The following is a 14,120-nucleotide window of genomic DNA, read 5'->3' as shown; positions in this document are numbered from 1 at the left end:
GTCATCTAAGATATATAATTTAGATCAAATTGCAGAGCAATCAAGCCACTGCAACAAGTTTAGTCCAAAAATCTTTAAACAAAAATGTGCAAAAACTGCTTGTCACTGGTGTACTACTCTCTAAGTGGCATATTTATCTCTATACAGTATATTTCAACTTCACTAATATTAAGATAAGATACAAAGTTTTCCTTACTGTCCCAGTGACAAGCTGTTGTACCCCTAAAACAGTTTTTGCACATTTTCTGACAGTGATGGTGGATGTGTAAAATGAACTTTTGATTATAAAAGTAAAGTACTTCAGTGAACGCCTAACAGTATTAATAAAATTACGTACGTATGTCTATACAAGTTAGTTCCAGTCCTCTATTTTGACTAAGAAAACAGCGTTCCATGATTGCTGTCTTACTGCTTGTATCACTGTGTTTGATTCTGTTTGTTTCATTCTGAAACACAATTTGAGTGAGGAATAGAAAATAGAGACTGTGAAGTAGAGCACTGTGCTATGTACGACTGATATATCCTGTCTTTTTACTCTTAACAGTTTTAATACAATTAAATGTCAAGTTTTCAATCATTTTTATTCTTTTCTTTTTTTTCCGGATGGAATGAAGTGTAGTTGTATAGTGAATTGTTGTATGTTAACCTGCTTTCCTGATTGCTCAAGACAAATTTCTCAATATAGTGAGACAATAAAGGATAAATTAATCTTCTTGTTATTTTATGTCTGTTGCATCTGTTTCATGATTGTTTTAAACTCATTTTCTGTAAACAGTTTGAATTACCACTGTGTATAAATGTGCTAAATAAATGAAACTCCTTGCCTAGAACTGGAAAACTAGGCTGATTAGTGAACTCTTCAAACAATCCTTGTGTTGTCTAATCTGTACAATGGGTTTATTGAAGCTTCAACTAGTCTGGCATTAGCATTCAATGTCATGTCATTTTTTGGTGGTAGCCCTTTGGTACTGTATCATATGATGTCCATTAGGTAATATCCTGCCTTCTTCTGGAACTATTTTTGTTGGTGGATTAAAAAATGTAGAAAAACTGAAATGTAAGGTATTTGATATTAACTTATATTTATAGAATCTCTGTATAAATGCAATACTTTGTTGTAACAATTTTATAAAATACATATTATAATTTTTATTGTAATAATGTCATTATTAGTTAATTATTCTGTATTATTAAATTGTTCAAAATCAAAAATGAAAATGCTGTCATCATTTACTCTCATTTCATTCAAAACCAATAAGTCTCTTGTTCATCTTCGAAGTGCAAATGAAGATTTGCAGACCAGATTTCTGTCCCTCAATTAAAAGTCCATAACCAAAACTTTGATGATTCAAAAGTCCATAAAAACACTGTAAACCTAATCCATATGAATCAAGTTATTTAATCCAAGTCTTCAATCACTTCATATGATGATTTAATTTTAATTTTAACTCACACATAAAACATTGATCAACGCACAAACATAGAACCCATCAAATATGTTAAATGGAATCGCAAGACTGAGTACCCCTGCAAGTAGGAGGCCTTTACTGTGGTGTATTTGTGGCAATGTGGTTACATGGACTTTTAATGGATGGACAGAAACCTCTCAGGTTTCAGATGTCAGGATTCAAGATGAAGTAAACGATGACAGAATTTTCATTTTTGGGTGAACTAACCCTTTACAGATTCAGTCTATACCAACACTGAGACAGACCCGTTTACTCTTCCCCCAACTGTTAAATATTCCACCCTCCTCTACAGCAAGAAGTCAATATTACATTAAAGTATACATTTACAAGTAGAACCTTTAATGTGCACTTTACCCCTCTGAAAAGGGCTCAGTGCCAATTCTCTCTCAGCTCTATAGCCTTCATGACAAATGGGGTTTGGAAGAAAATTGCTAAGAATGTTATTTATCAAGGCCGGAAGTGCATGATATGGGGGTGCATGATAGTCTTTATTACATAACGCCGTGTCCTTTAGGAAACTACATTCAATTTAACCGCACAAAAGAAGATAATGAATTAACATGTAAATATGTTAATAACCCTAATAGTAAAATGCAATGATTTATGGGATTTAAAAAAAAACATATCAGTAAATTATTAATCAGAATATTAGAGGGAGATGTGTATATTGCAGTTAGAGCAATAGGTTATACCATTATATTTATTTAGTGCTAATCTTGGGATTAAATGCCATAGTATTTGGAATATTCTGAGATTTTTTGAACATTTGGAACCTTGGAATGCATCTGGCGCAGGGCCAGATGGAGAGCTGAGCAAAGAGCTGAGAATATTACACTGTTATTGGCAGCCAGACGCATCAAAATAACTAAAATATTTAATTAACACACACTAAAAGCCACAAAACTTGAATTTTCAAATCATGGCCATTTAAAAAAATAATAAAACATGAAAGAGCATTTAAAACCCATTGAGCATGCTTAATTTTATGTTTTTTGGAACTGACTAGATGGTGGTCTGAATGGAAAAATGTCAAAAGTGTAGAATGATTGGCACACTCTAAAAAAATGCTGGGTTGTTTCAACCCAATGTTGGGTCAAATATGGACTAACCCAACTGTTGGGATAAATTTTGGTTACATTTTTAAATTAGCTTTTTAACCCAACATTTGGGTTAGTCCATATTTGACCCAACATTGGGTTGAAACAACCCAGCATTTTTTAGAGTACACTTTTCTATCCCCAGAGGCCACGAAAGTGGATATATTCGTAAATGGCAATAAATAAATGAATAAATAAATAAAGTAGCTATTGTTGTAGATCACATGACAGTGCTACAATGGCAAATGTAGGACTACTACATGATGTATAATTAACACTCAAGAAGTTTTCATCAAATGCATTAATACTCTGATGGTACACAAATTCGGACTCGGCAGGTAGTTGGAAGGGAGGGGATGGAAGATAGAAGACCTTGGTGACATCAGCCAAAGAGTAAAGTAATTTCAGAGAAGGGAGCAAGTTAGGCTATTATATTATGATAAAAGTTGATGCTTGTTTTTCACATATATCGTTCATTATAAGACCAGGAACATGTGCATTAAGAAAGTAAAAGGGGTCGATTTTGATTTCATGTTTCAGTGGAGAGTCACTCACATGCGCTCCATCAGCATCAGTCTTTACTAGAGTACCCAAGTGTCCGTGCGGAAGCTCCTCCTCCGCGTCAGTCCGCTGCAGCAGCCGCTGAGGCTGCGTGAGCTCCTCTGCATACGCGTTCTGTTCGCGTCCCCGTTCCGCTCCGTCCCGCTTGATGCTGCTGCCCCAGCCTTTCAATATAGGACACATTCATTAAAACTGTAAGACAATCGTCAAAGCCATGATTCTGTTTTAGTAATTCCTATGCGTTTACAGCCGCTACACTCTATCTAGCCTGCGGCATCACTGCGTATTCTGGCGCGACGCTGAAAATTCACAGCCATGCCCGTGACAGAAAACGGGGCCATCCGTAAAACGAAGAAATCTTTGCATCTGTTGGCGCACAATAAACATAAATAGCTACACCGATGGAGCTTGTACTAATATCACGAAGCCGCTCCCAACGCGGCGTTCGTCGCTCACCTGTCACGGCGAGTCGCGCGGTGACCGCAGCCCACAGGAGGAGGCAGCGCGTCGCCAACATGATCGCATAGCCTACTCCTGCGGCTTCAACCGGAGCGAAAAGAAGCGAAACGCGACATTCACCGCCACATCCCGTTTCGCGGCGATGTTAAAGTCACCAGGAAGACGTTAAGGGCATCCGTGGAAAACAAGCAGACGCTGATGGGAAAGACTTCAGAAAGTATCAGCTTGCGCGAGGCACCGTGATGTCTGCTTATATCGCTCGTGTGTTGTCGGTCAGATTGCGGGTGGAATTCATGTTGGGATTGAAACGCTCCTTCTGCGGGACTCCCACCCGCACCTCCTCCCACTCTCCTCTCTTCTCTTCTCCTCCCTTTCACTTCTCACCGCACTCACATGCAACATCAGATATTCCACGTCTGTAACCTGGAACAAATATCACGCTTAAAAAAGACACAATAGATATTACAATACGCAATATTTACATAAAATGCTGTAGGCTACAGCTGCAATAACTGCAAAATATAACAATTACAATGAAATATTATTGTTATTATTTCAGATAAAATATAAGCCGATATATAATACAGTTGGCAAGCACAACAGCACGCATTGCATGATTTTCTAAGTGGTTTAAAAGTGAGATGAAAGTCTGTGTGTGTCGAGAGCCCATCTGAGAGATAAAAGCATATCAAATATTCCCATCCTCAGCAATACCTCTCATGCCTGAGGACTAAATCGATCTGTACTAATCTTTAGTTACTCATATAAAACCATGATTTACCTTCAACTCTAATTCATAGACTATATAGCAAACAGCACGTGGCACACTATTCAGGGAACATGGAAAATGCATCAATCTGATGGGAGAGGAAATGGCCAATGTAGCATTTTCGGTTACACTTTACTTGAAGGGGTGTGCATAAGACTGACATGACACCTTCATAATCATGACATGACACCTACATAATCAAGACATGACACGTGTCATGAATATGAAGGTTTTTTATGCATGTTTATGACAACTGTCATTAAGTGTCATTCGCTCAGTTATGTAATTTTTAATGCAAAGATGGCATTGTTTGAGATGTATTTGTTATGGGCTATGGTTAGGGGTAAGGGTAGGGGTAGGGTTAGGTTAGGGTAAGGTCAAATAATGTCATATTTGCATTAAAAATGACATAACTGAGCGAATGACACTGAATGACAGTTGTCATAAACATGCATAAAACCTCCTTCATATTCATGACATGTGTCATGATAATGAAGGTGTCATGTCAGTCTTATGCACACCCCTTCAAGTAAAGTGTTACCGCATTTTCTTTTTTAATCAGAACTATGGCCAAATGGATTAATGGCATGCTACATATATATTTTTAAATACATTTTAAAGCTATAGTTTGTGAAGGAGTATGCAGTATGGATGTCATTTTAAAAGTATAGCATTGTATGTTCAAATTGTGAGTGGTATACAGTTAGAAAAAGAAGGTCTTAACTTTTCATTGTCCGATCAAAAAGTGAGTCAAAAAATGTCAAACCACTTCTTGGTTGCTTCTCAATCATTCGTCACATAGGAAATGGAAGGTCAAAATAAGTGCATTTCATTGTGATACAGCATCTCATAAAATTATTGAATTGCATGGTAATCAAATTAATTTGAAAGAATACCATATTATTACTATATCACACGGTTCATTACCCCGCACCACCACCACCCCTTATCCACTAAGAGAAATACCAAAAATAAAATTTTAATAATTACACAATTTTATTTTATAAAATATAATCAAATCAAAGCTTACTTGACATTGTCCTTTAAACAGCTCCTTCAACATTACAGACCTATTCACATCAAAATAAAAGACCCTTGGGAAAGTAAGAAAGAAAGCTGAAACTACGAAACAGACTAGCAAATGTTAGGGGATAGCTTAACTCAAAACAAGTCAATGCTTTACCTAAAGAAGCACACAAACTGAACATTTGTCTAAGCTTAGATTTTAATGAGCATGCACACAATTCAATAGTGCTAAACTAGCATCTAGAATGGAAGTAAACAGCTTTTAAAATACAACTGTACAAATATCAAAACAATAGTTCATGATACAGTAAAATAATACAATTATAAAAACTCTATATGTATTCACGATTTTGTCTTAAAACATGTTTAACTGTCCTAAGGCCTTCATAAAGCAAATTTCCAGTGTTTATGGAAAATCTTTTAAGCGCAAGATTCTAATCATGCTACATGGACATCAGTGGTACAAGCTTTGTATACTCCTTTCAGAACTTCTATAATAGGAATGCACAAAGTACTGTCACTAAAAGATGCCTTAAAACATCAACTGACATCAAATAATTAAAACACTGCCCACTGTACCAGTCATGCTGCCACATCCACTGATGCACATTTACAGGAAATCAGAAAAGTCTTTTAAAAATGACCTCAAAGTACCTCAAAGACCTTCATAGGACATTTTTGCCTTCACAGTGTATCCTATCCTGCATGTTCTCCAAAAACCACCATGGCATTGTTCTACCATAAACACTGCCTCTAAACTGGAGAGAGGCCAGACACAGCACTTAAACTAACTGGATAATGCCCCTCCAGCAAAGCCTCATTAAATTCTCAATACCAGCACATGTTCCTGGATATTTCTGCCGAATAGTCATGGCCAACACTCAGGGCAAGAGAGAGCCATAAGAAAAGTCATAGAGGTCACTCAAAGAAAAAGGGGGGGAAAAAACTTGCCAGCTGATAATTAAAACTTATTGTTTTCTTGGTTTTGGTGAGATATTGCATACTAAGAGAAAAACACTGTGGAATGGAGAGTTAAATATTCTTAACAAAAATGTATATATCAATACTGATGTAAGACAAGACGGTTTCATTATCCAGAAACAAAAAAAAAAACGTTTGAGCAGTCTTCATCGAATAGAACATATGGGGAAAAGTGGAAATTATTTATACATTAGCTGCAGAGTTAGGCACACTCCTATAATAAAATCTTTATGAAAAAACAACAATTAATTCATTCAAGTATTATTTCACACGTGGTATTATTTTGGTGGTAGTCATCTTAATCTAATTGTAGAAATGAAAAAATGATGACAACTGAGAATGGAGAATAAAGACCTGCTTTAGGATTGAATTCATTAACAGTCGTCGGATTGATGCAACTTCAATCCCAATGATGTGAATCAAGAGGGTTGCAGTATGGAGCACAATCGTGATGTATAGCTCCCATCCTGGATGCCAGTATGTGGCTTTTGTAATAACAGACCCAGGTTATCATGTCCCCCTTTAGCCTGAAGAGGAACTCCATCCACAAACCACGACAAGAGGCCAGAATCCCAATTTGACTCAGAGGAGGCTGTGGACCATGTGAGGTTAGGGAGGAGAGCAGATTCAATGCAAACAGAGGCTCCGAAGTGTGACAGGAACAAGCTGTTCGTGGCTTTACTTACTGATGTATGGGAAGTATCTTCAGGTGTCTGGAAAAAAAGGGTAACAGTTCTGGAGGACCATGAAACAGATGGCGCTGGAGTTGATGGTTTTCATGCAAAAAAGGAACCAACTGAGGAGGGTCCAAATCAGATGAGTAAGTGGTTATTCGGGATTCCACTGGATCTTTGATTGGAGACAATTCATGTGACTGCTTAACACAGGGTTTCTTTGCAGCACTGTCCTGTTGGTCAACTTGATGAGGCAAACCGTGGGTACTGGGAGTAAAATATTTTAGGGGAGAGCTTGTTGGGATCTGATTCACAAGAGATGATTCATTCAGTGATGACTCATGGGTTGCTAGTATGCTACCCCCAGTTCGATTATTCATCTCTGTTGTAAAACCCACCTTGGAGACTGGTAAACATGACATGGTGGAAAGTACAGATGAGTACTGTCTTATCCAGGGAGCCATGCAAACCGCCTGAATTAGGTTTGGTTTTTCACTTTGAACAAATCTTTCTTCTCTTGGCAAGTTCTGGACTTGGAGTGAAGGACCTGCAGCGTTTTTTCAAGTTAACTATAGAAAATGGGTAATCTGACAAGTGTGGGAATGATAAAAAAAAAAGTGTGGTAATGAAAAGTAAGAGATGCCAAACTCTGGAGTCCCAACAATATCTTGGGCTGATTTCAGTGACTGTTTTGTTGAAGGCAGTTTTCTATGGTCCAACACATACTGGCCACAACTTTTAGAATTACCATCTTCACCTTGCTGGAGTTGGATCTTAGGTCTGTTTGAGCATATTTTTAAACCTTGATCCCAATCATGTTTTTGATTTTGAGAGTTCAGTGTGTTAGGAACACCAACTTTAAGACCACTTTGCATATGCAATATATGTAGATCATGACCACCTTCAAATCGTTCCTGAGTTTCAGGAAATTTTTTACCACCATTGATGGTTGTTACAGAAGGAGACTCACACAGAGGATTAAAAAAGATGAAAAAAAAAAGAAGTCTTTATGGAAGATGAGGAGAGTAACACCGTATTTGGACCTCACAGCCAATCGTGGAAGGGAGACAGAGGACTGCACACACCTCAGCTGATGAGTACACGGAGTTTCCACGGAGCTGATGACTAGAACGGACTAGGGAATGGAACACAGGAGAAAACACAGGAGGTAATTATAACAGGCAGGTAAGTCTTTCACTGTATCTCACGGATAGCATAGAGAGAGAGCCCACTTTGTTGAAACGAGACCGGACACTGAAGTGAAGTGAGGTGTGTGCTTTTGAAGGGGAGCTGATGATGATTGCAGATTTATGACAGGTGCGTGTGATCAGTACTCAGGTGATGGTGTTCGCTGTGATTGGGAGGTGGCTGAGCCTGGCCGATCTGTGACAATGGTGTGTGGAATTTTGTAGTCTCCAGAAGAGCTTAGAGTGAGCATTTTAGATGGAGCTTCTGAGGGTGTGACAGAAGATAGGCTCTTGGGTTTCTTCTCTATTGACTGGGATTTTGAAGGACTGTGATGTGGGACTATATCCATGCAGAGAACACCAGATTGAAAGTCCTGAACCTTTGTGGTGCAGCTGATGTAAAGGCCTAATTTGACATTGTCAAGAGGATCAGGAGAGTTGTGTTGCATTGTACGATGCGAGGTTGCATTTTGTTGACCAGGCGTACTCTGGATAGGTTTAGGAAAGGGGTGTCCTCTGTTGTCAGCATTTGCCGGTAGACGATCACATTCTTGAACAAGTGAAGTCTGAAGAGATTTTTCATTCTCGCTGACAGAATTCTGCACCATTGCAGTCAAATTACTCGATTGTAATTGAGAGAAGCCTGTTGATGACCTGAGGGGAATGAATAAACAGAGTGAAAACAGAGAAAGAGTCTAACATTCAATGTTGTACTGTCAAGACAACAGTGAAAGTCAACAATATCAGTGAATTGCTTTAAAGCACAGCAGTCGTATAATTGCTCCTTATTTGATCCGCTTTGGATCCACTTCTAGATTTGGATTACAAACAAAGCTAGCAACCATGGCAGCCATTAGTTGGTCTACTACAGCATATACTGTCATTTTGAATGAAAGAACGATGCATTTCAGACTGCAAGTGCTAAAAATCAAAAAGAGAATTGTTTTTTGTCAAGTTATATAAGGCATTCAGTCTGCATATTACATGGATAGTTCACCCAAAAATTAAAATTCTGACATTAATTACTCGCCCTCATGTCGTTCCAAACTTGTAAGACCTTTGTTCATCTTCAGAACACAAATTAAGATATTTTTGATGAAATCTGAGAGCTCTCTGACCCTCCATAGACTGCAATGGTACTACCACGGTCACGGGACAGAAACGTAGTAAGGACATTGTTAAAATGGTCCATGAGACATCAGTGGTTCAACAGTAATTTCATGACACTACGAGAATAATTTTTGTGCAAAAAACAAAAAATAACGACTTTATTCAACAATTCTTCTCCTGCGAGTTACCGTCTACCACCATTATGGAGAGTATCATGAAGCATGTGCATGCTTTCCTCTGCACGTAAACAAAGCACAGTGTATGCGTGTTCTACATCAGCAGCACCACACGCATTAATTTTTTACGTGCTGGAAAGCATGTGTGTGCATCGTGATACTTTCTATAATGCCGCTAGAATGACGCGGAGGAGAAGAATTGTTTCTTTGTGCACAAAAAGTATTCTAGTAACTTTGTACAATTATGGTTGAACCACTGATGTCACATGGACCATTTTAACAATGTCCTTACTACTTTCTGTGCCTTGACTGTAGTAGTAACCTTGCTGTCGATGGAGAGTCAGAGAGCTCTCGGATTTTTATAAAAAAATATCTTAATTTGTGTTCTGAAGATCAACAAAGGTTTTATGGGTTTGGAACAACATGAGGGTGAGCAATTAATGACAGATGGGCAATTAATGTTAATTTTTGGGTGAACTATCCCTTTAATCAGTACCTTGTAGTAACTGATATTAAAAGGACTTGCAAAATCTTTTTTGCAGTCCCACAATTTTTGCAAACAAAATACCAAATGAACTCCCCTCATACTGGTCTTTGTAGACGATGTGGCAGCACTCACAATAGCCTGAACTTTTCTTAGTTAGGCCTCTGTGTGTAGCACTTGCAGTAAGTGGTAACTTATGGCAGCTGCTAGTCGCTTTTTCCTTCTTCCTGAAAAAAAAATAAAAAACTTACAGACTTAAGTGACTATGTAGATTTGATTACCAATTTCTCAAAACGCAAAGAACATGCCTGAAATTGTCCTTGCTGGAATCTACATCCTTGCTTTTACCAGACTGCCGAGGAATGAGGGGCTCAAAAGGGCTAAATTTTCCTGAGAAACTCATCACTGTGAAACTCAGAGTCTGTGCATAGTATGGTCTGAATTTCCTGTTTAAAACCAAACCCATAAGGATTAACAAAATAACAAGCTTCTTTGAACAACATTTAAATTGGGAAGTATTTAGAATAAATCTAAATTCTTAATTACTAAATGCCTAAATTTGTATCAGGGAAAACTTGTTATCTGCTGTATCTAGTGAAAACTTTTCTCTTGTTAAATCAATGGTTATCTTTACCATTTCATTTTTTTTAAATCCTGCAGTGTAAAAAAATGTATTGCTTTTATTAAATAATTTTTAGATGAGAGGCCAGTTTCCTAACACAGTCACTATTTTAATAAGCTATTCTGACCAATTAGTCAAGGGGTAATCAGTCATACTTTTTGCAATCGGATTAGACCAATCTATGTTTTCATATAACTGACAAAGTTAAACTCTAAAACAAATCTAATTCTGAATGGAGATTTAACGTGACACAGAACATTTCAAGCTATTTTGATATAGTGTGGACTCACATATGCTACATCTACACTAATAAGTAGACTACCAGCAATAGGAATCTTCCATACAAATATAGAACTTAAATGAAACTTAAATGAAATTTAAATTAAAATGCATGAATGAATGAATGATGCATTTATATAGTGCTTAACTGTGTATTGCTGTACACCCAAAGTGCTTTACAATCACGTGAGTGGGTCTCTCCTCAACCACCACAAGTGTGCAGCATCCACCTGGATGATGCGACGGCAGCCACAGTACAACGGCGCCAGTGCGCTCACCACACACTAGCTACAGGTGGAGAGGAGAGAGAGTCATAGAGTCATCTAACTTTGTTTTTCCATTTAGGACACAGGGAAGCAAGAACTAAATTAGCTGACATAAGCACTCATGCATTACAATTGTGATGCCTGAGTATTTATACTTCTGTTTTGTTGTGCAAAACTTAACTTGGATAAGATCTGCAAGAAAAAGCTAAAAACACATCTCTACCATCTTATTTTTGACCCTCTAACTCTAGCACTTGTTTTCTTTTTTATTTAAAAAAAGCCCTCTAACACTTGCACTCTCTCTGTTTTCTAACTGCTTGTTTTCTTAAAAAAAAGGTCTCTAACTAGCTTTCTCTATTCTATCTACTCGTTTTCTTTTTATTATAAATATATATAAAACACCTTGCTATGTGTACGGCGTTAGGCTAACCGAGACTTGTCTTACATATTATTGCTCTTATGTTGGTTTTGATTGCTTTGTCCTCATTTTAAGTTGCTTTGGATAAAAGCGTCTGCTAAATGACTAAATGTAATGTAATAAGATGTGCAGACTAACTAGTAAAGCAATCCTTGCATCAAGAACTACTAATGAATGCTTTTGTAAGATGCTCAGAGAAATACAGTGACTGTAATATTGGAGATACAGAATTCAACAGTAATGATCTGTTGCATTCTTCGCAATATCTGTAAAAGCTTGAGGAATACAAAAATGAATGGATTTTGTGTGCACATGTAAACCAGCTCGAGGCATCAGTGTGGCTGTCATGATCAAACTTAAGCCTTAGCCTATAATAAACATAATGGCACTTGAAACAATCGTGTGATTAAGTTTAAGAACTTGACAAGGATCAGGGTCTAAGCAGTTTGGTATGGTGGAGATAAATGATAATTCCAAATTTTAAAGAACAGATGCGTCTGGTGCTGTTGACACAGTTAATTAGTAGTAAATGTCACACAGTACAAAAGTTTAAAGTCCTCCTTTAGTTGCATCATCATCTAGCATTAGAAATGGATGAAATTTGACATGTCACCCCCTGAATGTATATACGGGTCAAAAATATATGGGCCCACACCTGCTAAATTATTAAATTAACTTTCTGTAAGGAGTAAAATCAATATCATTATAGCAATTAACACGTATGTAAAAGTATTATAATCATATCATGTTATTATTGGTTTTAAGTAATGTAAACATACAGAACCTTATTGTAAAATGTTATCTAAATGTGTTTAACAAAATCTGGTGTGCAACCAAATAATGAAAATCTATGAGAACATTTTTTGCTGAGGACACTAAAACGACATGCAATTTTATGTCAATTTATACATCATTGTAGTATTCACAGTATGTAAAATAATGTATACATGTACAGCATAATGTACAATATGGGCTTAATCACCCATATCCACCAGGATCTAGTATTTGTAGGATCAATTTCTGACAGCTGTGCCAAACAGACTCAAAACACAATAGCTCCTTTCATAAGCCAAGAGCTGCCCTGTGCACACAGAGCCTCAGCAGGGGAGGGAAGGATACTTTTTCGATCAGCTTCAGGGTGGCCTCAGGGTGCAGCATGCACTTTGATAATTAACTTATCTAAAACATCTACGGTGACCTGGGCTGAATCATTCGCCTTGTTAATGGGGATGGGGACCAAAACAGTTTTACAACAGAAACAGTCAAGTATAACTAACTGTGTTTATTAAATCTAGAGTTACTGGGATTTAAAAAATAAAGACAAATCAAAATAGCCAGATTAAATAAAATCTTACAGCAGACAACCCACTCATTTTATTAGAGACACTGGCTATGAATGGAACAGCATAACACTACTCTGTTTCTGCAGTAATCAAATACACTATTACTACTACTATATCTACATTTAAATAAAATGTTCAGCACACAACCAGCGCACACTGCACAAAAATACTATATAAACAAAGCAATATAAAAGATGTGACTTCCCATTTTTAGGGTCATGAATGAATCAGAAGTGATATCAGTTTCAACTGAAAACTTCTTAACTCTTTATTTGATCACAGTACCAGAGGCTGTCAACCTATTGTTCCACTTACCATTTAAAAAAGAAAACGGGTAAAATACAGTATAAAGTACCTAAACTACTATCTAAACAGAAAGCAGAGTTAAGAGAATGAGACTGAGGTCTAAATCTCACCGACTGGAGTCCTCCACTTTCAGATAAGGACCTCTCAAGACTCCAGCTGTGTGAAGACACAGGTGTATTAACACTCCAGTGCATACGCCACCTCAACACTCAGGTTTCTCAGGTATAGAGGTGTAAAAAAATGTAAAACACAATTAGACTTACATTAGGGATGGGCAACTTTGATAGTGACGAGGGCCAGCATTTTTTCTCCTTTATACCAAGGGGCCAGATTACTAATCCACGTCCACACACCTTTTACTCAATTTCTTTTTTATTGAAGGAAATTAAAGTATAACTAATGTCATTTGTTTTTAAAGATTTTATTACGTATAAAACTTGAGCAGTTATGCTAATTCAGAAGGAAAACTTTGTTGTCAGTGGACAGAAATATTACCCTGACAAGCCAATGTAAACATTTCAATTGCATTGTCTGTAAATTTGCAACAAACAAATATACAGAGGTCATTTTTTTATTAGTAGCCTACAGAACAGTTAAAAAGGGCTTAATTAAAAATAAAAAAGTTATTCCAAATGGTACCATAAAATAACCTGCAGGATTTTTAAAATCCAATTTAAGACCTTTAAAGACCTTTTTAAGATCTGCACTTCACATTTCAGCCTTTAAACAATTTTTAAGAACAGGCATGAGTCAAAAGTATCAATTATTATATTAATTTAAACAATTTTTATCAATTAATTATTATATTAAATAACATATAAATATATCTTAGTGTCTTAATTGTTTAGATTTTTATAATGCATTAGCTTTTTGTCGATCCACTGGTTCACATT

General features: G+C 36.9%; 1 protein-coding gene and 1 pseudogene across 1 annotated transcript in view; both read right to left on the bottom strand.

Annotated features, from left to right (window-relative positions):
• LOC107551824 (disintegrin and metalloproteinase domain-containing protein 11-like) overlaps positions 1-3,954 on the bottom strand; it is a 47,283-nt gene extending 43,329 nt beyond the window's left edge. Inside the window, exons 1-2 of the mRNA XM_016233576.1 lie at positions 3,584-3,954; positions 3,122-3,291 (exon numbers count right to left, since the gene is read on the bottom strand). Of these exons, the coding sequence (XP_016089062.1) occupies positions 3,122-3,291; positions 3,584-3,644 (231 nt within the window). The 5' untranslated portion in view covers positions 3,645-3,954. The remainder of the gene's footprint in view (positions 1-3,121; positions 3,292-3,583) is intronic.
• A 4,361-nt stretch (positions 3,955-8,315) lies between these two features.
• The window catches only part of LOC107551835 (protein DBF4 homolog B-like), an 11,960-nt pseudogene continuing 6,155 nt past the window's right edge, over positions 8,316-14,120 (bottom strand).

The sequence above is a fragment of the Sinocyclocheilus grahami genome, unplaced genomic scaffold (genome assembly GCF_001515645.1).
Source record: "Sinocyclocheilus grahami isolate Dianchi unplaced genomic scaffold, SAMN03320097.WGS_v1.1 scaffold435.1, whole genome shotgun sequence".
In the NCBI taxonomy this organism is placed as follows: Eukaryota; Metazoa; Chordata; class Actinopteri; order Cypriniformes; family Cyprinidae; genus Sinocyclocheilus; species Sinocyclocheilus grahami.
The sequence above is the reverse complement of the archived record's forward strand: the minus strand, read 5'-3'. Positions and strand labels throughout refer to the sequence as shown.